This window comes from Acinonyx jubatus, chromosome A3 (assembly GCF_027475565.1).
Source record: "Acinonyx jubatus isolate Ajub_Pintada_27869175 chromosome A3, VMU_Ajub_asm_v1.0, whole genome shotgun sequence".
In the NCBI taxonomy this organism is placed as follows: domain Eukaryota; kingdom Metazoa; phylum Chordata; class Mammalia; order Carnivora; family Felidae; genus Acinonyx; species Acinonyx jubatus.
Genome location: NC_069388.1, coordinates 60,156,440 through 60,181,174, shown reverse-complemented (window position 1 = coordinate 60,181,174; position 24,735 = coordinate 60,156,440). Strand labels below are relative to the sequence as shown.

Below are 24,735 nucleotides of genomic sequence, written 5' to 3'. Positions count from 1 at the left end.
AAGACTCAGATTCTTATCTCTGCATTTTCCCTCAGCCACACAGTGGGTGCTTTAGGGCTGGTCCATGTTCCCCTGGATCACCCCTGGATGGGGATAGGAATGTGCATTTCTGTTTCTCATTCTTTTGGGCTTGAGCAAGACCTTTGCTTTTGAGCCAAAAAGTTAGATTGTTGTGTGGAGCTCACAGGAACATGTAGTAACTCTTGGCTTCCCCATATCTCTAGGCATTAAGATTATAACATAAGCATCATAATATGCACTCTCGAGAACTTCATGTTTGGCCACTTGTTAAGTTAATAATTTTCCATTTTTAGATGATGGATTTGGACGTGCTTCTATGAAGAAATGCCACGTGTCTCAACTGGCCCAAGAACAAACATGTCCAGTAAGTTGCTGGCTGAATATTAACTCAAGAGCGAGAACACAGGCCTTCAGGTACACAGGTGTTGACATACTTTGAGAAGACAAGAGTGTCTGGATACATGGAGAGCTTTGAGAGAGGTGTTTTAAACAAGAGAGGTTGGTTCCTTCTGGAGACAACAGGAATTGTAGCATATACATGGGCTGGAAAAACGTGAAACTCACTTCTTACTGCTTAACCCACTTCTTAGAGCAAATGTATGTTCTGTGCCATGCTGGAGTATCCCTCTGATTCAGCCTGTGGTGGCACTTTGCCCAGAAGTTTCCATATCCATAGCACAGCACTATCCACTTTAGTTAAGTATAGATTACATGCACATGTTTTCTAAGACCAGGAGACCTGTGAAGTTCCTGTAGCTGTGGGAAGAAAGAGAGCAGGTTGGAGACATGTGCCTTTGTCTCTCCAGGGTTTCACCATGCCAGTGGGTGGCAGACCCTTCATGCATCTCCTATCCTTCTGACAGAGGTGAATTGGTTTTATGTTAAAGATTCTATGAGACTTGTCAACAGAAAAGCATAGTAAAACAAGAACATTTCAGAAGCCATCTTTCATGATTGTATCTAAACCAACAGTTACTGTGGTATGTCTTTGTTGAAGAGAACATGATTTCCTTATGGGATCCCATGAGCATATGTGTTGGTGTGTGAGTATTGGGGAGTGCAGGGGAAGCACTCGAAGGGGCCTAGGTCATCAGACTCTCCACCCCTGGCTCCTCCCTTGCCTGTGTGAGGCATTTATTCTGTCCATGAGAGCACAGTCTCTCAGTCACCATCCCTATGTTTCTTACCAGTGTCGGTGCCTTTTTCTCAGGACTACTGCCACCTTAGGGGATTAGGGCTTGGTGACAGCGCGTCCCGGGGAATCAGGTGTGGTCTGACCCAGGAACAGGAAACACATCATCACCAATGACATCATGACAGCAAGAGAGCACAGCCCTCGCCATGGTGCCAGGGCCCGTGCGATGCAGCGGGCTTCTACCATTGATGTGGCAGCTGACATGTTGGGCCTCTCTCTGGCAGGTGAGTCTCACAGGGCCTGCGCCAGGTTCCTGGTGCAAGGTCATGGCACATACCCTGTATGCCTGCCTCCTGGGGTACCCTGTGGACAGCCAGAATGAGCCCCCAGTGACTGCCCACTCCAGGTGGCTGGAGGGCAACCTTTTGTTGAATCAGGGTGTAAGGGAGGGGGAAGTCAGCCCTCTTCCTGGGAACTGCTTCCATTGGAATTGGACCGCCGTCAGTTTTCCAGCTTGAGTGGGCACCTCCAGGGCTCATTTGCCAGTAGATGATATGGGAATGTCCACAGTGTCTGTCTGGCAAGTGCCCAGGCCATGATCAAAGCCCTCCTTGTTGTGGCTTTGCAGAGCTTAAGAGGAGGGGGGTTTGATCTTGGAGTTGGAGACTTCTTAGGAATCTCAGAAGTGAAATGTTTAGAAAATGAAAAACCTATCTCATATACTAGTTTCTGAGGGGGGAAAATGTAGAATGTTGACTCTTTTGAATAAAATCTAAATGCAAGGAAAAGTTTATTGAGCATGATTTTTTTCCCATCATTTCCTTTTTATTCAGGAAATATCCAAGATCCAGATGAGCCCATTTTAGAATTCAGCTTAGGTAGGTATCTTTTTGCATTTTTCGTTTGCTTTGCAATATACGTTGCTTAAAAACAGAAACACGACCCTGGCTCAGATTTGTGTCAGAGCACTTGCTGCTACTGAAGTGTCTCTAAGATGAAGCCCCCGGGCAGGTGTGAATGTCCTGTGGGTGGAGGGAGCCTGGAGCCTGCAGATTTCAGCCTCCTCAGCACATGTTCCCTCCAGGCTGGCAGTGGGGCTGGGGGGAGGGCAGGGGCGGGAGGTGAGCCCCCCAGAGCTGCGAGAACAGCCTTCCTAGGGATGTACCCACGAGGTGGGAAAGCTGGCTCGGGGTGGGAAAGCTGGCTCGTGGCGGGCATTGTCAGTCCTAACCATACAGCCCTGTGCAGTTGATTTTAGCCATCTGGCCCTTGGTTCCCTACTCTGTGGGTGAAGGCAATGATACCTAGTGCTTTCCCTCTTGGGCAGCTTCAGAATGTCCTAAAAACTGTCCTGAATGCCCTAAGATTATCCTAAAAAACTCTAGTAGTATGTGCTGGCTCTGGGATCAGGGAAGTAAGGTATTACTGTGGCTTACCCAGAAGATCGGACAGTGTGGTGGGGTCACCCACAGATGGTTCTCCTTCATAGCCTGACACACTCCTGTGTCCTTCTCCCCTTCCCTTGTCCCCTGGGCAGTGCTCAGCATTGGCCCCTGGCCTGGCAACAGTGTCCAGGAGGTAGTGGGACATAAAGGAAATACCTCCTCGAGAGCCAGATGACCTGGATTCTAGTCCAGACTGTGCCACACACTAACCACATGGCCTTGACCTTGCCTGACCAGTTTTCTCATGTGCTATAATAAGGGGTGTTACCGTTTGAGAGATAAAGAAGATCATGGTGGTTAAAACAGAGCAAAATCAGACAAATGTCTTTGACTAATGGCAAACTCCATAAAAATGTAAGGGCATTATTATCAAATTAATACTAAACTTTGAAAACATTGCCATTTCAGATTGAATGTCCTTAAACAAGTTCAGATGGTTTCCCAACCCTGACTTAGTGGCTAGTTCTGCAGTGAGAGTGAGTCCTGCATTGTGAACTGGGAACAGGAGGGTAGGGGAAGCAGTCTTTAACCCTGCTGGGATTCCCACACCTGCCTGCCCCCAACCTAGAGCTTTATTGCTCTTCACAAATTATAATACTAACCTAAGGACTTCCACTTTCACAAGGGAACGGTGAACTTATCTCCACCCCCTTATCTTAAATCAGCACAGACATCAGGAAGAATAAGCAACAGAAACACTCTGTGCAGTGAGACATCTTTGGAACCCCCAGACTGTAACCTGTGAGGAGGAGGGAACAGGCGGAGAGGAACGTGGTCACACCTGCATGTCTGTGAAGGTGCTGGATTTGTCCGAGAGATACTGGGGAGCTCGGAGACAAAAGCAAGGGCTTATTGGAAAGCTTGTATAAGGAAGAGTTGGAGGTTCAGGTTCCCACCACACGCAGCCCTGCAGGGACTGACTGGTGGTTATTCTCATGAGAAACTTGGGAGGCAGAGAGGCTCTGGGCTGAGGTCCATTAGCACGGAGGAAAGCATGGTGAAGGTCCAGAAGTCTACTGAATAACAACCCCTACCTCGCCCTCTCCAACCTTCTTCCTCTTATCCTACTTCTACCAGGCTTATTCCTCCAGGCAGGAGGCTTTCACTCTGGAAAAAGGAAACTCCCACTCCCCGCAAAGAGAGAGATGCCAGCTTTCTGGACCCCAACCAAAAGTAGGCTGGCCAGCCACTCAGCTCACTCTCATACTCAGCTTTTTGATACCTTATTCTTACAGACAAATGGACATTCTTTTGTGCATATAAAGATTGGTACATGCATGCTGATTTCAGCTTTATCCATAATAGCTAACACTGGAAACAACCCACATATCCATCAGCAGAATTAACTATGATACATCCATACAATGGAACACCACTCAGCAAGGAAAAGGAATGAAGTACTGATACACACATAGATGAATCTCAAAAGCCTTGTGCAGAATGAAAGAAGCCATACTCAAAAGGCTGTATGCTATAGGATTATGTTTGTGTGTAACTCAGGAAGACCAATCCACAGTGATAGAAGACAGATCAATGATTGGTTGTCCAGGAGTGCTGGTGAGGGCTGCCTAGAAAGGGGACTGGGAACTCTTTGGGGTGATGGAAATGTACTGTATCTTGACTGTGGTGGTTATATAGATGTCTATGCTTATCCAAACTCATTGAGCTCTCCACTTAAAATAGGCACATTTTATATATAAATTATACCGCAAAGTTGATTTGAAACAAAATGCAAGAATGGTTAAAGTTTGAAGGGCTTTGTGGAAGGCCCACACATGGAAGAGGAAGCAAGAAAAAATAGAACCTGGAAGAAATACAGATATTGAAGAAAGTAGAAGAAAACATCAAAGAATTATAATTTATACCCTCAAGAGAATATGGGATACCCATAAAATAAAACAGGACATTGTAAAGAAAAAAAATTGAAGAACAAGGGCAACCTTAGAAAGTTAAAATATGATTTAAAGAAAACTTTAAGAATTCAATAAACATTCAAAGATATTCAAGAAATTATCCCAAAAAGTAAACATTTTAAAGCAAAATAGAAAATGGGAGAGAAATTCAAATGGGAAATTAGCAAATTCAGTAGGCCTAACATTTATGGGAGAGAATAGAAAAGAATAGAAGGGAGGGAATTAACGAGAAATAATACAAGAAGTCTCTCATAACTGAAGAGTGTGGTTCTAGGTTAAAAATGCCTGCTAAGGCCCAGCATAATGATTGGAAAAAACCCATAACAAGGCACATCCTGGGAAAGTTTCCAAGCACTGGGAATAAAATGAAGATCCCAAAACTTCCAGAGAGGTGGGGGGGGGGGGGTGGCAGTGTGGTGGAGAACAAAACAGGTCATATCCAAGGATCAGGGGTCAAACTAGTGTGGAGGGGATTCTCAGTGGCACTGGAAACTTGAGGACAGGGGAGCAGCACCTTTAACGTGAGTGGGAAAATATTTCTGACCCGGAATTCTCAAGCAGACTATCAGTCAAATGTGAGGGTAGAAAGAAATATATTTCAGCTTTGCAGACTCTCAAATAAACTTCTCCCACATCCTTTCTCTGGAAATCAGTGGAGGATGTGTTTTACCCAAAAGAGGGAATAAATTGAGAAAAAAGAAGACATGGGATCCAGAAAACAGGGCCCAGCACAGGAGAGAAGTGAAGGAAATCCCAGTTGGCTCATAATGAATAATATTCTCTTAGCTTTATTAATGCAGAACATGGATTTAACAAAAAAAATCTCAAGTTAAACTGATTGAGTGTAGAGAGAGAATGAGAGTCAATGGATTTGAGGTAAAAATCCTCACCCCTATAACAGAAACCAAGATATTTCTGAATTTGGCAAATCAAGGACAGTACTATTGTCATTTGAATTACATACTTGGGGGAAGAAATAGCTTAAAAAGATGAGGGTGAATTTTATGTCAAGCAATTTTTTTTTTTTTTGAGAGAGAAAGAGAGAAAGAAAATATGCCAAGCAGGCTCCACGCTCCGTGCTGAGCCTGACGCAGGGCCGGATCCCACAAATGGTGAGATCGTGATCTGAGCCGAAATCCAGAAAGAGTTGGATGCTTAACTGACTGAGCCGCCCAGGCACCCTACCTTTTTTTTTTTTTTTTTTTTTTTTTTAAATTGTGGTAAAAATCACTTAACATATCTGGGTGGCTATGTGGGTGGCTCGGTCAGTTAAGTGTCTGTTGGTTTCCACTCAGGTCATGATCTCGTGGTTCGTGGGTTTGAGCCACACGTTTGGCTCTGTGCTGGTAGCATGGGCACTCTCTCTCAAAATAAATAAACATTGAAAGAAGGAAGGAAGGGAGGGAAGGAGGAAGGAAGGAAGGAAGGAAGGAAGGAAGGAAGGAAGGAAGGAAGGAAGGAAGGAGAAAACAGGAGCCAGATGATTGAATGGTCAAATATTTTATCTTAAAAATAAAAGTTTAAAATTTGGAAGTGCTCATTTTAAAACCTATAATACAGAAAATGTTAGAGGAAAAGAGTACCCTATCAGAGAGAGAATCACAGTTGGCATTTTGGTATAGATCCTTCCAGAAATATTTTTTTACACCCACTCAGTGCTATACAGAAGTTTTAATGATTTTTTTTTTTTTTTTTTTTTTTTTTGGCCTGTGGAGGTGATGGGATTATCTCCAAAAATGTCATGCTGGTATTCTTAACATGTTTTTTTTCATGTAGCAGAAATGTCATTGGCATCTTTTCATCTTAATAAACACAGGATTTGGGGCACCTGGGTGGCTGAGTCAGTTAAGTATCCAACTCTTGGTTTCGGCTCAGGTCATGATCTCATGGTTTGTGGGTTTGAGCCCTGCAGGCTCTGTGCTGACAGTGCAGAGCCTGCTTGAGATTCTGTCTCTCCTTCCCTCTCCGTCCCTCCCCTGTCACATGCTCTCTCTCTCTCTGTCTCTCTCGCAAAATAAATAAACTTAAAAAAAAAAAACAACACACAAACAAACATGGGATCTGCCCCATCACTTCGGGTGCTTATGTAACTCTGTTGTATTGGCTGTGCCATATTTGTTTTAACCAGTCTCCTGTTGTCAGATGTTTAGGTTCTTTCCAATTTGCCATTATAAACACTACCACAGTGAACATGCTTGTATATAGATCTTTCACATGCTTTGTTGATTATTTCCTCAGGATAAAGTCTTGGATACAGAATTGCTGAGTCAAAGGCTATGTACTTGAAATACATTTTACTGCTTTGCCTCGATAGCACTTACTCAGCTGGGATTATAGATGATCTGGTTGGAGAGGCAAGGCATACATACTACAGACTCGTGGCTTCTCTGGAAATAGGCCAAAGCAATGTAAGAGACAGACAGGAGATGTGATTGTGGGCTGCTGAGGGAGAGCTTCACGGAAACACTGAGGACGAGACTTAGCTGAGCTGGCTAGTGGTTGGGGCCAGAGAGTGGTTGGGGCCAGAGAGGAAGGTGTGTTCTGAAGGTGGCAGTTGGCCCATCAGCCCTTAAACTGATACCAGTCTTCCAAGCTTTGGCCACCTGTTATGCCTCAGTCTGTCCGCTGTCACTTGTGCTTGAAAGACCCAAATGTTCCAGCTTCGCATGGTTGTTAAGAACTCATGCCTGATGAAGGGGCGTGCCCAGAGAAACCAGGCCTTGAGGGTCTTAAACAGTAGCTTAAAGGAGACAGAGAACAAGTGAAATTGTCAAATCCCTGACTCCTGCTGAGTCTGACGTAGAAGAAGAAATAGAAGAGAACTTTAAAAATTAATAAAGCGTTCAAACTTTTAGAAGAAAATAGAGGATCACTCCCAACAGGGAGGCAAAGATTTCTGGGGCAGAATGCAGAAAGCACTAACTCTGTGCTTTAGTTTGCTGCTGCTGCCGTAACAGATTACCAGAGATGGAACACCTGAAACAGCACAAAGATACTACGTTACAGTTTGCTTAGGTCACAAATCCACTGGGCTCAGCGGAGTCTCTGCTCAGAGTCTTACAACACCAAAATCAAGGTATCTGCAGGGCAGTGTTCTTTTCTGGAGGCTCCAGGGGAGAACTTGTTTCTTTGCTTTTCATGTTTTTGGTGGAATTCAGTTTTTTTGTGTGATTTTGCTAGCAGCCAGTTGAGGCTGGTTCTCACTTTATCAAAGCTGCTCACATTCCTTGGCTTGTGGCACCCTTCTTCCATCTTCAGAGCCAGCAATGGCAGGTGGAATGCCTTTCATGCTTTGACTCTCTCCTGCCCTTTTTTCCCCATAGTCACATCTTTCTGACTCACCCTTCCACCATCCTCTGCTACTTTTAAGAGCATGTGTGATTAGGTTAAGCCCACCCAGATGATCCAGAATAATCTCTCCATGTCAAGGTTCCATGACCTTAATCACATCTGTGGTGCCCATAACATAATATATTCACAGGTTCCAGGGATTAGGATGTGGATACTTTTTTGGAGGAGGGACATTTTTCCTGCCTACCACTCCCTAAGATTAAAAGTCTAAAAAAACACAACAAAAACAGAAAACAACCAAAAGTCTTTAAGAAAATAAATTGTAAGATATCAATCTTTTGGGGGAAAAATATTCACAACACATATACCCACCCGAGAAAGGACAGATCCAGAGTAAGATACAAATCAACAATAAAAAAGTCAACAATTCAGTTTACAAATGAGCAAAAAACTTGAGCAGACTCTTGACAAAAGAAGTTTTAAAAATGAACAAGCACATGATAAAAAGATGCCTTGCATCATTAACAATCATGGAAGTGCAGATTAAAGCACATCCATTAGAATAACTATGAAATAAAGACTGACCCTACCGAATATTAGTGGGGATGCAGAACAACTGGAACTCACACACATTGCTAGTGGGATTGTAAAATGGTACAACTACTTTAAAAAAAGCTTAGCTTCTTACACAGTTAAACATATCCTCTGCTCTAATCTAGAAATGTCTCTGTTAGGTACTTAAGCAAAAGAAATGAAAGCCTTTGTCCACGAAAGGAGACGAACAGGAATGTTTGTAGTGGCTTTAGTTACATTGGTTCACAACCAGAAACAACTCAATGTCCATTAACAGAATGGTTAAATAAATGCAATACATTCACACAATGGAATCTAACTCATCAATTTAAAATAAGAGAGTGATGGCTGGCGAGGATGTGGAGAAACGGGAACCCTCTTGCACGGTTGGTGGGAATGCAAACTAGTGCAGCCGCTCTGGAAAACAGTGTGGAGGTTCCTCAAAAAATTAAAAATAGATCTACTTTATGACCCAGCAGTAGCACTGCTAGGAATTTACCCAAGGGACACAGGAGTGCTGATGCATAGGGGCACTTATACCCCAATGTTTATAGCAGCACTTTCAACAATAGCCAAATTATGGAAAAAGCCTAAATGTCCATCAACTGATGAATGGATAAAGATGTGGTTTATATATATATATAATGGAATACTGCGTGGCAATGAGAAAGAATGAAATCTGACCATTTGTAGCAACGTGGATGGAACTGGAGGGTATTATGCTAAGTGAAATAAGTCAGGCAGAGAAAGACAGATACCATATGTTTTCACTGTTGTGTGGATCCTGAGAAACTTAACAGAAGACCATGGGGGAGAGGAAGGGGGAAAAAAGGTACACAGAGGGAGGGAGGCAAACCATAAGAGACTCTTGGATGCTAAGAACAAACTGAGGGTTGATGGGGGGTGGGGGAGAGGGGAAGGTGGGTGATGGGCATTGAGGATGGCACCTGTTGGGATGAGCACTGGGTGTTGTATGGAAACCAATTTGACAATACATTCTGTTTAATATAAAAAATAATAAAAAAATAAAAAAACAAAATAGAATAAAATAAAATAAGAGTGATTACGTACAACAATATAGATGAATCTTGAATACATCCCATTTATATGAAATTCAAGGACAGACAAAAATGATGGAAATCAGAAATTGGTTGCAGAGGTAGGGGAAGAATTGGTAGGAAAGTTCTCTATCTTGTTGTGGTGATGGTTGCATGGGTGCATATGATTGTCAAAACTAACTGAACTAAAAACCTAAGCTTTTTATATTTTATTATATTCAATAAATGATGAAAATTCATAAAGTCATATGAGAAGATGATACAAGTAGATAATTAGTGAACCGGAATTATTTTTCAGAAGCAAAAATCAATTTCTAAATTGTAAATCGCCAGTGAACATTTTAGAAAATGGGAATGATGAGGGCAGGAATGGCATAGTGTAAGGACCTCCAAAGATCCTCTCCTCCATAAAGGCAATGAGAACACTGGCAAAAATGGCCACAGTCCATTGCTTTAGATCTCTGGAAATTGACCAAAGACTTGAAGTGGTCTGGAAAGCATTTATTACTCCTCAAAAAAAGGTGGCTGTTTGGGACCAGTTTTGAAGTTTGATTGGCCACATATTTCATCAGTTCTATGATGTATATTTTTTCATGTTTTACTCTTTAATCAGAAAATATCTTACAATCAATAGCATAGCATAGTCTAATGGCAGTGGGTCTTTTTTCTTTCAGAGTGCATTTCACAACAGATAGCATGTTCATTTCAGTGAAATGTGATCATCATTCTTATGGGTTCCTTCTGTGATAGAATTATCTGAGTCTTATCTATTAAAAATGCTTAGTACAATAAATTTGGTACCGTTAGTTCCAAAAAGTAACATTTATAATAATATTGCACTTGATATGAGGTTTATAAGGAGAATAAAATGAGCAATAACTTCTTTAATAAAAACAAAACATAACAAAACTTTGTTTATGCTGCCACAGAATTTTGGATTTACTTCCAGCATACATTCACACAGAGACCTGTAGGACGCCACAGCTCAGGGCTAGCCACCAGTCATAGGATGCAGGCATGTGTAGCTGTGTCTTGATTTTACAGACTGTGTGGCTGCTTAGCTCAATTAGTTAACAGTTCAGTTAGTTATTAAGGTCACATGTTATGGGTCAGACCCCATGTGAGGTTGTTGGCTTTGTGTTCTAGTCCATGGACATAGAAAGCCCCCTTCAGCCCAGCTTTCTACTGATAGTTATAGCCTTGCTGTCATAGGGCTGAGAGATTGGGGGTGGGGGGGTGGGCACATGCAAAGAGATTGCTTCTAGTTTAAAAGATCACCTTCATGTGATAACTGACAATGTAAGTGTCTCATCACTTTAGTGTCATTTACTTTTTTGGGGGGTGGGGGTTTCTTTGGGTGTGTTTGGAACAGAGAACTAATTGGAGCCTGATTTTAATGGATTCTTTTCTTTCTGATCTTGATTCTATAGCTTGCAGTGAGTTGCATACTCCATCGCTAGATCGAAAACCAAATAGTTTTGTAGCAGTGAGTGTAACCACCCCTCCTCAGGCATTCTGGACAAAACATGCACAGACGGAGATCATTGAGGTGGGTGCTACTAGCCCTGTCCCCTGGAGCTCTGCGATGGACTTGCATGGTGTTTGTAGCCCCCATGGGAGGGCTGTGAGTGACCTGAACACCTGTAGCTGCAATTATGTTTATGTGAATTGTTGCTGCTTCCCCACGGGTTTTCAGTACATTGACATTTTTCTTCACATTCATCTGACTGGCATTTATATTTGCCAAGTTATTTATAATTATTGATTTGCTATTGGCTGGTTGTTCTTGAACAACAATCCCATAAGGTTATTGCCGTTTAAGAGGTAAGAGCTCATTCTTCCTTGTCATTTTCATTTGGCTGCTACTTTTGAAGAATTGTGTTCATTAATCAAAGTTTGGAGAGTGTTAACTATTAACTAGCCTTCTTACTGGACATACCCCCATTTTTATTGGCTTTTTTGGTATGTCCTTTTGCACTGTGTGTTTTGTATTTACTTTTTACGTTAAAGTAAATGATATGCTTTCACCGTGGGAATTTTACAAACTTCTTTTAGATAATTTTGTACCTTATGTAAGTTATGAGAACTAAGGGTAGGAGTTATATGAGATTGTACAGGATTTTGTTTGTGATGTGAGCATCTATGTGAATTAACCCCTCCCTAGCAGTCTCAAACAAACTTAAACTACATTTCCTCCTCTTCTCCCATTTTACGTCAGATAGACCACCCTTTTTCATTCTCTTGGAAACTTATTTCCAAGTTCAAATGAACAATTTTGTTTTCTAGGCATCTGCTGAGCACTGCCTATATGCGGAGCACAGTGCTAGGTGCTGTGGATCATACAAATACCTCGGAGGCCTAGTCCCTGTCCTAAAGGAGCATACCATCCTTTGGGCAGGGAGGCAGAGTGAACATGGTCCATCTCTGCACTGTTATGTGGGAAGGGGTAGAGTAGAGAGATGAGGTCAACACGTGGGGTGTGGGGGCCCATCCAGCTGTGAGGATTAGAGAGGCTTCCTTGGGTGGCACTGAGTGAAATTCTGACTTAAGAGATCTGCGTGGGGCCCAAGAGTCTGCACTTCTCGCAAGCTTCCAGGTGATACCCATACTGCCAGTCTGGGGATCATGTGTTGAAGATCACGCCAGAGTTCTGTGGTTGTTACGCAAAGGCAAGTAATAGGAAAGCGTCATGTGGTTTGGGAAATAATTTTATCCTGTTCTGTGTATGCAAAAGGCCCAAGTGGAAGTGCAAGGGAGAGAAGCCTTGAACGTCAGGCCAGGCATTTGTAGCGGGCCAGTGCAGGCTTTTCCGAGGGGAGTCACCTGACTAGATGTGCTTCAGGGAGGTCCTTAGTTGATAGTCATTTGGGGAAGTATGTAGGGCCTTACTGTCAGTGGGAAGGAGTGGAAAGAAGGGGTGCTTGTGATAGGCCCTGGAGGTGGGTTTGTGGGAGCAGTTCATTGTCTCTGGGTGGTTGAGAATGACGGAGAAAGAGGCACCAAAGCAGACATTTGTGGCCTCCTTGGGAAGAGAGGCAGAGATGGGCTTAACCAAGGGCAGATGGAGGGTGAGATTGGGTGGGCTGTGGCCCCAGCAGGCCACCCAGGAGGGGTTGTCCGGCAGACTTTTAGAGACTAGGTCTGAAGTTGCAGAGGGAGAGCAGCTAGAGGCATGGGACCCACAGCAGGTACAAACAGGAACCATTAACCATTTGGCTAAGATAGTTAACCACTACCTGGGAAAGAGAATATGATATGGGGCTCTTGGGGGGTGGGGACAGGGCTAAGCTGCCAGCAAATGACTACCTGTGATCTGGAAACCAAGAGCTAGTCCTTTGAAAGGCATAGCCTTCAAAAGGTCAGGCCTTAATTATGCCAACTACAGGATTCTGGAAATAAGAAACGACTCAAGCCATTCATTTTCATCTGTCTTTGTACATCTTAAAGGAACAACCCACAGTGGTAGATCCAAGTATATAACTCATCGGAAGTTGTAATACTAAGAATACACATGTACATCCAACTTATTTCAATTTTGGAAAATCCCTTCTACTGAGTGAGAAACCCTTAGAGTGAGCCCTCAGGCATGTCTTGGGTGGTGAGCCTGCTTGTGCCTGGATCTATAGAGGTGTGTCAGAAACTTTGTCTTTTTGGAAAGCAGCATTTTGGTTGGTTTGTATGCATCCATTTAAGCCGCCATTAGTGTTTGTGTTGATCCAAGTTGGTAAGAACATTAGTGTCTCGTTCTGAAAATTTGGGTGTGTTTCAAAACCATTTACTTTTAAAAATAAAACTCTGTATTCTGATTATTCTCTTTTCTATTCCAGGGAACCAACAATCCTATATTTCTAAGCAGTATTGCCTTCTTTCAAGACTCCCTTATCAATCAGATGACACAAATCAAACTCTCCGTGTATGATGTCAAAGATAGATCTCAGGGAACAGTTAAGTAACACGTTGTGGTTCATGAGATTTTTCTTCCCCTTTTTTTTAAGTTCTGTAACCATTTGAGTGAGAGCTAAACACAGATTAACATTATTACTTTGGTCACAAATTAACTGATGTCCAAATATATTTGTCTTTAGGAATTTCTTCCTGAGCATCTCTGTTGGGCTCCTGAGATGAGGGTCAGATGTGTTATGGGAACCAGCCAGCTGGACTCCTCTGAGACCTGTTATTTGGACCAGAGGCAAAGAAAGCGTACTAATGCCTTCTTTCCCCCCTCTTCCTTAGATGTATTTACTGGGCTCTGGAACATTCATTGTCAAAGATCTTCTCCAAGACAGGCATCATAGGTTGCATTTAACATTAAGGTTGGTGTTTAATTTTATTCCCTTGAAATAATCTGAAATTATGATGTCCAGGCATGGATGTGGGGAAAGGCCCCATTTCCTGTACGGAAAGAGTGCCCAGCCCTGTCCCAAAGGCTGACCTAAGTGAGGAGGTGGTTTGTTCACTGAAGTGGGCCTGTCAGGGAATGGCAATGCGTGGTGTCCATAGGAAATATGAGCCCAGTTGTACCTAAAGGGAATATGTGCCCAGCAGACCTGAAGGAAGTCTAGATACATACATATTTTTGTCTGTTATCTCTTCTCTCCCCAATAGAATATGATCTGCTAGATAGCAGGGTTTTTGTCTGTCTTGCTTCATGGCTGAATCCTAACCACCTAGAACAGGTCCTGGCACTCCATAAATATTTATGGAAGGAAAGCAGGAAGGGAACCCGTACTGTATCTCTGGAAGGAGGATGAAGAGGTCAAGATGTCAGCCGTTTCTAAATTCATTTTGGGGACAGTTCTCACCCAAACCCTAAAATGGTGTTCTCTTTTTCAAAATAATGTAGAATTTTGGAAAATAGTCCGAAATTGCAAAAGGAATTTGGCGATGGTTAATTACCTGCTGGATAGCACACAATTCTGAATCTGTGGTGACGGCCACGTGGCAGGCATTGGGCTGCAGTCCTCAGTGTGCCTAGGGAACCTGACTCAGGATAAAGGGCGAGTCTTAAGAGAAAATTCAAAGGGTACTGTGGGGCAAAGGGCTGCTAGAGAAAAATATTCAGGTACATCCTGTGATAGAACTAATTCTAATTATATTAGAGTTAAATGAAAGAGGAGGACCTCATCCTTTTGAAAAGGAGCTATGTACGACTCTTGCGCAGAGAGAATGGGGAAACATTTTTCCAGGCATGAGAACAATGAGAAAAAGTCACAAAGGAAATTGTCGGTGTATGTGACCACAGAAAAATTGAGAACGTGGCTAATCAGACATCTGAAATAAAAAGGCTGAGGCTTTGGGTATCCCTGGGGCTTCCCTGGATGAATCAGATGGACCCACGCAGCTGGCAGCCACCCTGAGGGGTCTTAGGGGTCTTAGGGGCAAAGCTGACCAGGGCTGGAGTGGCATTAACTATGTCATAGCAGGATTCAGAGGCTTTGGGAAACCTTGGGTGACCTCAGCATACTTGGTGTCCAGATCTAGGTCTGAGATCTAGATCTGAGGTCTTGGGTCTACTCAGAGCTTAAGGATAGGTGGGAAGGAGCAGAAGGGGTTCAGTGCCAGAAGGAAGTACTCTCCAGTCCTGGTTCTGAGATGTGTCCTCATCACTCCCTGGGGCAGGGTCAGCTCAGGGGCTGGTGGGCACCTCCCCTCCAACTAGCTACCAGGCACATCCACAGGTCTCTGTGGTGCTGTGTCCCCTCTCAGATGCAGCCCTTCTCTGTGCTCTCATGGTTTCCTTGTCTGCCTCCCCCGGAGCCTGTGTATATAGTGAATGCTGGCCGGCTGACCAGCAGGCCGGATCCTGGCACCCCTCGATGACCCAGGATGGCTGAGTTTTGCATTTAAACAGAAAATGAAGTGCAGGCACAGCACCTCTCACCAGAGCACATTGCTCATTGCAGATCTGCCGAGAGTGACCGCGTGGGTAACATCACCGTGATTGGCTGGCAGATGGAGGAGAAGTCGGACCAGCGGCCTCCTGTGACTCGGTCTCTGGACACCGTCAATGGGAGGGTGAGCACACCACCTTGCCCCTCTCCATTAGAAGGAGTAAGAGGACCTGTCCAAGTCGACTTTGCCTCTGGCCTCAGGGAAGGGAAAGACAGAGCCCCCAAGACAGGAGGTGCCAAGTACCCCCAGGCACTTCTCAAAATAGAAGGGGGTCCTCTCAGGGAGCATGGTATGCAAGGCTCTGCTGGGGGAGCCTGGCTGGGGAATCTGCAGTCAGGAGGGGAGAGGGGCTACTCGTGGGGGGTATGGAATGACACCGGGATTACCTTTGCTGTTTTGTTCTATCTTCCCTCCCAGGCACACACGTGCCCCACAGCCACCTTGTGCACCTCTGCACCCTCTCACCTACCTTCTCTCCATCTCCTCCCCTCCCTCTCTGTCACCCTGTCTCCATGCATCATTGCTCACGCAGACCCTCTCATGCTTTCAGACTACAGTTCTAAGTAAGAGTCCAAACACTGGTAAGTGGTCATTGCCATAAAATTACTCCAAATAAGCCCAGAACATCAGGCTGTGATAACATTCCTGGGCATCATCTGTTTCCTCCCTCTCATTCTATACATCACAACAATGCAATACCAGGTGAACTGAGCTTGTCACTAGAAAATGGTGTGTGCGTGGCCTAAGTTCAGTATACTGGGAGGTGGATTTATTTATGGCTTGGGCAGTGTGTTTATTGTAGAGTAAATGGTGGAGACTAATTTTTTAAGAGTAATATATGATGCACCTAGGCCACATTCCTACTGGGTGTTCTGGAGTTGTCTGGGCCTTACTGCTTCTCTGTGTTTTTCTGTACACATCCTCAGATGGTTCTGCCCGTTGATGAGAGCTTGACTGAGGCATTGGGAATCCGATCCAAATATGCTTCGCTGCGAAAAGACACTTTACTGAAATCGGGTAAACAGCTTCCTCCGTTGGTACTCTTGCCACTCTTGTGAGTGTCCTCTTGGGCCCGCGGTCACCCTTTCCTCCCCACCTGCTCTGGTTATCATGGCCAGGCATCCTGTGCCGCGTTTTCAAAAGGCCGTGCCTTTTACCAGCATATGGAATTAGTAATACTCCAAGCAAGGCGGGGAGGGGGCGAGGGTTCCTCCTTCATTTCACTCTTTCTCATTTTGCCTTGGGTTTTGTGACTGAAAACCTCCCCACCCCAGCTCCTGCACTTTAGAATTAGTTACACATCCTGGGACAAGAAGATTACATGTCGCAGGGGAGGAGCACGCAGGCTGTCCCCTGGCGGGTTTTGGTTTAAATATTTTCGTTCCCTTGAGATGAGCAGTAAGAAGCCCTGCTGAGGGCCTGGGGAGGAGGGCCCGTGCGACAGGCCTGCAGCCAGCTCACACACAGCCTCGGTCTCCCCTGCCACCTCACCTCAGTGTTCGGCGGCGCCATTTGCCGCATGTACCGGTTCCCCACCACCGACGGCAACCACCTGCGGATCCTGGAGCAGATGGCAGAGAGCGTGCTCTCCCTGCACGTGCCCCGGCAGTTCGTGAAGCTCCTGCTGGAAGAAGATGCGGCCAGGTGAGGCCATGTGGAGAGACCAGCCGCCCGTCATGCCCATGTCGTATGCCCCTTCCTTTCTGGAAAGTTAGATGTGGTGGGTAGAGCACTGGCAGCAGAGAGACCAGACTGCAGACCCAGCCTCCACCACTTGCCTGCTCTGTGGCCTGGGCTTGCCAGAGCCTGCGTTTGCTCACCTGTATCTTGGAGTTCCTGTGCAAGCCAAGGTGCCAGAAGCACCAGATGTGTGCCCAGCACTCAGTACCTGCTCCCTTCCCTTCCCTTCTCCTTTCCCCTCAGTTGGCCTGCAGAGAGTTAGGACTGGCTGATAGTTCTCTGGTCCTGGCTGCCTGGGTCAGCGGTTTCCTAGGGTAGGGCCACAATGATACAGGCTACAGAAGCCTAAGTACAGCCCACTGGGGCCCTCTGCTCCTCCGTATATCTCAGCCCAGGGCATATTCCAATGGTCCCAAGACAGGGAGAAGCCAGAGAGGTGATTCAGCACCACAGATTGTGTCTCCTGTCTTCCTCAGATGTCATTTCTGCTCATCATAAAATGATGTTAATTGTGAACACAATATGACAGAGCATGAAAGGAAATAATGCAGTCAGAATCTCACTGTTTTAATACAGCTATTTTTAAAAATTTTTTTATCTTGAAAAAGAAATCAACCTCAGAGGAAAATGACAAGAATAATGCAATAAGCTGCTTTATCTCTCTACATGTATTATTTTACAGTTATTTTAATTTTAACATTTTTCCTTTCACCTTTTCCATATTCAGTTTTTCCTAGCTCCCATCTGCTTTTGCATAGATCTTCGGTTTTTGTGCTATAATTTTTAACTATGGCACAAATTCCCATTATTCAGACTGTATCTTGTGTGTGTGTGTGTATACACACACACAAGATGTATATAAGATATATATATACACACACACACACATATATATACATATATATATATATTGTTTTTTAATGTTTATTTATTTTTTTGGGGGGGGGGAGCTAGTGAACAGGGGCTCCAAAGTGGGCCCTGCATTGACAGCAGACAGCCCCATGTGTGGCTTGAACTCACGAACCATGAGATTATGACCTGAGCTGAAAGTTGGATGCTTAACCAACTGAGCCACCCAGGCACCCCTCAGACTATAACTTGAAAGCATTTATTCATTTCAAAGGCATTTTGGTTTTGAGGGCGTTGTTGCGTTTTACACACGTGGCTGGTGGTGTGCCTGGTATGGGAGGCTTCTTGAGGAGCGAGACAGACCGTGAGAGACAGACCCTCTGGAGAAGCAGGGGCCGTGCACAGAGCCCCGGCTGCACGAGCTGCGTACAGAAATCAGAAGGGGTGGTGAGAAGGAGGGCGGTCTGGGCAAGCCTCTGTGAGCCGTGACATTAAGCTGACACCCGGAGCCTAAGAAGGAGCCACGTGACGCATGGGTAGAGACACCAGAGAGAGCCCAGCAGCAGCTGCGGCAGACAGGGCTCATGTGCTCGTGAGCAGACCCACAGCTGGTGGGCGAGCTGGCCAGCAGTGAGCAGGGACGGAGGCCTCACCACAGCCTTGCCCACTTTGGTGTTCTTTTACTTTGATGTTGCTAATTTAATAATAATAAAATGGTACAACTCTCTATTTACCTTCAGAGAATTTAGTAGATTACACAGAATTAGCTTTTTTTAATCCCCCCCCCAAAGGAAAACATGCATAGTATGAAAAAACAAATAGTGCCAAAACAGCATAATAGTGCCAACAACATAAGTCTTGAGGCCTTCTCCTCTCTGATCTACTTCCCAGAAACATCCACTTTTAGCCATTGTTTACCACTATGTTTCTAAATATAGTATTCTCTTAACTAACCAGTTTCAGGGATTAGCTACTCATTCCCTGTGATAAAGATTTTAGGTCTTTTGTAGTTTCCCATTACCCAGCTTCCTAATATGGTTATCCTTTTTTCTTTTTTTAAAATCCATCTTGTGTTTTCATTATTCTGATTATGTAGCTGTTATTTTACTGCTGAGCTAAGACATTTATATTTCAGTTTTTATACAGCTTTTAATTTTTCTGGAGGTGACAGATCCTCTTTTTTCTTCTCCTCTTCTCCCTTTCCTGCCCTCATGTAACTTTTAGATTTAAACAACTCATTACTCCCATAGACAGCCAAAGGAGGCACAGCCAAAGTTGCTAGCTCCCCGTGGCCCTGGCCCCTTACCCTGAGGGACGGCACTGAAATAGTGGGGGCTGGGTAAGTGCGGCAGAGCATGTACACTGCTGCTCGGCAGCTTTATGTTTCGCTGCAATGTTCTTAGGGGCGGGACAGGAAGGCCCAGGCCTCCCCAGAACGTGGGGGCAGTGAGAAGCTGTCTCAGCAGCTCCTGGGGGAGACAGGTGAGTGAGATGGCCTCATGCAGTCGCTTACAGGCCTCCACTCCTCTCGTCTTCCAGGACGGTCCCACGTCCTTCTGTGCTGCCCAGACTCACATGGGCTGCAATCCAGGCCTTCACCCGCATGGCCTATGTGGGTACCAGCAAGGAACCGCTCCCCTAAAGCCCCTCTCCTCCACTTGGTTTTCCCCGGACATTTGACAGAGTTTCTGTGAAAAGCTTCTCTGGGTGTTTTTCCACATGGTGAGTGGCCTGCCCTTCACACGGCCATTCCTCTTAGAGCGCTCTGTCATGCTGCCCCACTGCTTGCTCTGTAGACCTGTGGTGTAGCCATTGTGCGAGGCCTTCCCTGGCATCGGCGATATGTCCATGTCCATTTTGTTCTCCTGCTTGGTTAGGACTCCTGTGCACCTCGCAGAGAAGTGAGCCGGCTGCACGGCCTGATGTATGTGTGTCTTGCAGAGTGTGTGAACTGGAGGAGTTGGGGGATCTGTCCCCTTGCTGGGAGAGCCTCCGGCGCCAGATTGTCACTCAGTACCAGACCATTATCCTCACGTACCAGGAGAACCTCACTGACCTCCATCAGTACAAAGGTGGGTGCTGGGTCTCCCCTTTCCCAGCTAGCAAACCAGAACCTGGCTCCAGTACTGTCACTGACAGACACTCCTAATGGGTTTTTAAAAATAGATTCTCATGTAGGTGTGAACTCCTTAGAATATGGATTTCTCAGATCTTAATTAAGACAAGTATGTGAAATGCATTGAAAATTCCTTCTCTGGTGTCATCTGCCAACTAACGTAGGATGAAATTTAAGAGAGATGAAATCACAGGCTGTTGGTTCAAGGTATTTTTTCATCTTTGTCTAAAATGCCCAAGGGAAATGCCCAAAAGACATAAACCATTTACTTTCAGACAGAGTGGTTTCCTAGACTTCCCACTTTAAATATTTAACAGTCCTTGCATTGAACGTCTCAATTGTCTAAGTGGAGCTCTCCATTTTAAGACTCAAACAAGAGTGAAGTACAGGAACCTTTCTTCTTGAAAGATGCTATTTGATTTTCAAAACACTCTTAAGGGTAGATTTAGAAGACTATTCTTAACTAATTCCCTTTTTATTCAAAAACAGAATGAATTTTTTGGGTTTTCTTTATTCTCTATCTTCACATTCTTTCCTTCTCCCCCATTACATAAGGGAATTTTGGGGTTAAAAGAAGATCTCGAGTCTTTACTGTGGTTTTGACACAGAACATAGGAACTTGTCCATGAACTTGGCTGAGAAGAAGCCAGATACAGGCATGAGGACAAGATGATGGTGTCCCGGGTTTGGTTGGAATCTGAAGGGCAGGTCTAAGTATATTGGCAGCATATGACTGAAGGAACTTAGGCACCTACCCATGCCAGGTACCTGTTACCTGAGAAAGCAGGAAACCCACATGAGCTTGAGTTTCCAGAGCAGAGAATCTCAAATGTCAGTGTGCATCCTGGTCCTTGAGGATCTTGCTGCAGTGCAGATCTAGGATTCTGCATTTCTAACAGGCTCTCAGGATGCCACTACTGCTGATTTCTGGGCCACTGTGAGTATCAGGTCCTGGAGGACAGTCTCCTAGGGCAAAATGCAAAGCAGACATCGGCTGGTCTGCATTTTGTATCCTGGCAAAATTCACCTTTTATCACTAGAGAAAAGGTCTATTTCTTCTGTTCTTCTGATTGTCGGTTAATTTATAATCCCTTTCTTTTCTAGGCATGTAGTTCTTAATTAGTGTTGGATTCTGATCAGAGAAACAAGATCGTAGATGGTAGTTACAAAACATCATCCACCTTAACTGCGCCCCCCCCCCCCCGCCGCCACCCTTTGTGTAAACAAGGGAACACATTTAGGTTTGTGTTTCAGAGGGTCGCTATCCATGCTGTGCGGCATCTGTTCATCTTGATAGATCTGAGGTGATGAGCAGACCTTTTCACCCCGTTGCAGAATTGAGATGTGTTGCTCTAGTCGAACCAATTTCTCAGCTCTTGCATGATGGCAGTCTCTAAAGTTGGAACAGGCAGTCCCTAGCATGGACCCATTTGCTTTTTATAGCAGTGCTGACATCGTGTTGCACAAAATCAGTCTTTGTGGCGGACCTTTCAGTTGAGAGCTGAGTCATGGGAAGGCAGGGCACCAGTAACCGTAGCTTTCTGAAGCTGCTTCTGCCCGGCTCTGCTCTCCACCTGAGTGCCTGGAGCCAGTCTTCTGGCCAGCGAGCCTCCCTCCCTCCAGTGTTTCACCCACCCGCCATCTGGAAATGAAATGTGCTCATGGGTAATTCAGAATTTCCTAGGCCACTGCCAGCGTGTTCATGCTTACTCGTAGCGACTTCCTCAGAATATCTCTGTTCTACTTGCCATTCCTGAGTGCAGGGTACATGTCAATGGTCCTTGTTTTCTCATATTCTGTTTCTTTAGGTCCCTCGTTTAAAGCAAGCAGTTTGAAAGCAGATAAAAAGTTAGAATTTGTTCCTACAAACTTGCACATACAGAGGATGAGAGTTCAAGACGATGGGGGGTCAGGTAACTATTTTTCTGTTCCTCTCGCTGAATCACACTTCACTTCCTTTCTCCCTGTGCACCTGGCCCCCGAGTTGCCCTGCATATGTCCAGCCTTCCCTGTATGTTCTTCTGCCCGGCAAATGAGATAAGAGACATGTTACAGGACCTTTGTAAGGTCTTTGTGCCCTTGTCTTTTCCCTCCTTTTGTTCCTGCCCCCTCGTCTGTCCTCCTTCCAGCTTCCCTTTGTGTTTCTGTGGCAGAAAGTCTCCTGTTAGTTACCCTTCCCAAGGAGGGTTACAAGGTGAGTCTTGCTGGTGGCTGCCTCCGGCCCTTTATGGCTCCATCTCAAGACATGTAGGAACCTCTGCTGAGATGATGGTGCTGGGCTCTAGGGGCCCTGCAGACAATCCAAGCTATGGGACTGAGGGAACAGGCTGCTTGGAAATGGGCCGGAGGGGCAGGGTCCCAGAGCTGCGTGCATATCCCTGTAGCTGGCTTGTCCACAGGCCTGAGCCCAGAGTAATGGAGGAGAGCTTTCTGTCATTCAGATCAGAATTATGACATCGTTACCATCGGAGCGCCAGCAGCACACTGCCAAGGTTTTAAGTCAGGAGGTCTCCGCAAAAAGCTGCACAAATTTGAAGAGACCAAGAAGCAGTAAGTATACGGAGGGTGTCTGTGGTCCTTGTATGGCTGTCTGGTGCTTCCTAGGCTAAAAAAAAAAAAAAAAAAAAAAAAAAAGAATCAAAATATGACTGCAAAAATCCAGCCATCCACTGTGCTTTTGTGTGGCGGGAGGAGCTGCCTCGTTGCCCCTGTGCTACTCTGTGTGTGTGGCTGAGCTGGGTAGTGATGAGGGCACCTGATTAGTGGTCCTGACCCCCGCAAGTGAACAGCAAATTGAAATTCCCCTGGAAGGTGGCTACCCTTTGTGGGCTCTCCGCTGGCTCAGCCGTCCCTTAAAGCCCCTAGTCAGTCACACCAGGTGTGTGGTGTGTGTCGAATGTCACAAAGTGTGAAGCCTGCAAGAGATCGTTTCCTTTCCTAAAAGGACTGCAGTGGTAAACATTCCCCGTTTTAAGAAGGCTAGAGGGGGTGGGGGTGGGAGCTGCACACAGCTGCAGTCCAAGCAGGAAATTGCCAGGTAGGCAGGTGGGGGAGGGTGTTGTGGAGGATGCAGTGAGGCGTGGCTGAGGCATGGTGTTTTGAGGAGAGGAGCTGAGGGTGAGGGCTGGCCTCGTTGGCAGCCTGCGCAGTGCGGGGCCACACGCTGGTGACCAGGGTTGTGGGGCTGACAGATGTAGCCCTGGCCCTGAGGAGCTCCCTGCCTTGCCTGGGAGCAGACAAGTCAACTCCACCATTTGGAGCAAGCAGTGCCATGCCTGGAGCATGGGTGATGTGGAGACAGCCATAAATCCCAGCTGTTGTGTTGGATATGTGGGAAGTGTTGGTACGCTTCCAGAATGTCACCCATCAGGATTTATGTAGGTGAGGGATGAGAGTGTAAGAGGTAGGGGCAAGAGTGTAAATGATCCTGTAAGATCCAGGGACCATGAAGTAAAGGAAGTAGCACAAAGGTGTCCCCTTGGGGAGAAGGGTTATTACTTGATGATGTGTTCAGGCTGATAGGGAAGATGAAAGTGAATGCATCTGGAGATGCAAAGGCCAGACCAGGCACGTAGTCGTAGAAGGGACTAGAGAAGAAAGTGAGATGCAGAGAGATCTTTGAGGAATGAAGGAACAAGCTGCAGATACCGTGGATCAGCCTCTGGAGAATGTGGAGTTGAAAGTGTCAGACTTATCAATGGAGAATGGAACAGCTGGAAGGAAGTTGAAGCAAAGGCCCAGGGGCATCAAGAGAATCAACAAGGCTTCCAGGTGGAGAGTATTAGCACCTGCTGGGGAAGTCGGGGGCTCTGTGCTTCCGTGGCCAGGAGTCAGGACACAGATTGAGAAAACTGACCGCACACTGGGTCAAGGAGGGGGTGAAAGGTCAGGTGCAGTAGCTGGTCAGTGGGCTAAGGGGATCAGGGATGCAGGTAGGAGTTTCTCTACCCATGGGGTGAGGCTGGAGGATAAGCAGGCAGGTGGAAGAGAGCACACCATGAGAAATCATCACTGGGATGTGTGCACAGGTTACCCCAAAACCAAGGGAGCCCCGGAGCCGGATGCAGGAAGAACAAGAAAGGGCCAGGGGTTAGGAAGAGGAATTTCAGCCTTAAGGGCAAGGCAACATTCTTGGGAAGCCCCCAGACAGTCTGCTTGACCTTGATTGATTCCACAAGGGCTCTTCCTTGCCCAGACAAGCCATGTAACCAGACCCGCCTGAGGAGTCACTGACTCCAGGGTTCTCTGGGAATTAGGATGAAGAGGAAGCTTCCTGGGCCCACCGCAGCTCTGCACAGCCTGCCAAGAAATTGCGTGTCTGTCACTCCATTGCATGTGGCTGTGTGGGGGTTAGAGTAGGAGATTTGAGGGTGCTACAGGCCCTAGGGGGGAAAGCCCATCAGGAGGGCTCACCACTGGCTGTCCCTGTCCCAGAAAGGTCAGGATGTTAATACCTGATTACTCTGTATGTTAACTTTAGAACTTATTTTCAAAATGCCTCTGGAGTATTTTTCACATAAATAATATAAATTTTCATTTAATTTCCTATTCCCATTATAAAACTGCTTGCAGAAATGATTTTCATTATTTGAACTTTCCTTTAAATGCAGACATAACTTGCCCACAGGTGAAATGTCTCCCTGGGGCTTGTGCAATGGCACTGATGTTGCTCTGATGACTGAGCACATTGGGCTCATGAGTTTTATTGTCCCTGCAGTGGGGGGCCTCGACACCTAACTTGAAGAATTTTGACAAAAGATAA

The 24,735-nt window shown here is 45.6% G+C and overlaps 1 protein-coding gene across 13 annotated transcripts in view; it reads left to right on the top strand.

Moving 5' to 3' along the window:
• Positions 1 to 24,735, top strand: part of INPP4A (inositol polyphosphate-4-phosphatase type I A) — a 135,945-nt gene that overhangs the window by 73,058 nt on the left and 38,152 nt on the right. For 11 of the 13 annotated variants that reach the window (XM_027072629.2, XM_027072628.2, XM_027072621.2 and 8 more), the window contains exons 2-13: positions 315 to 385; positions 1,232 to 1,440; positions 1,990 to 2,034; positions 10,867 to 10,985; positions 13,264 to 13,380; positions 13,670 to 13,749; positions 15,340 to 15,451; positions 16,255 to 16,345; positions 16,825 to 16,972; positions 19,799 to 19,929; positions 21,782 to 21,886; positions 22,415 to 22,523. In XM_027072629.2, the coding sequence (XP_026928430.1) occupies positions 1,335 to 1,440; positions 1,990 to 2,034; positions 10,867 to 10,985; positions 13,264 to 13,380; positions 13,670 to 13,749; positions 15,340 to 15,451; positions 16,255 to 16,345; positions 16,825 to 16,972; positions 19,799 to 19,929; positions 21,782 to 21,886; positions 22,415 to 22,523 (1,163 nt within the window). In that variant the 5' untranslated portion in view covers positions 315 to 385; positions 1,232 to 1,334. Of the gene's footprint in view, positions 1 to 314; positions 386 to 1,211; positions 1,441 to 1,989; positions 2,035 to 3,266; positions 3,399 to 10,866; positions 10,986 to 13,263; positions 13,381 to 13,669; positions 13,750 to 15,339; positions 15,452 to 16,254; positions 16,346 to 16,824; positions 16,973 to 19,798; positions 19,930 to 21,781; positions 21,887 to 22,414; positions 22,524 to 24,735 lie in introns of those variants that run through there. The other 2 variants (XM_027072613.2, XM_027072630.2) reach the window with 2 other exon arrangements.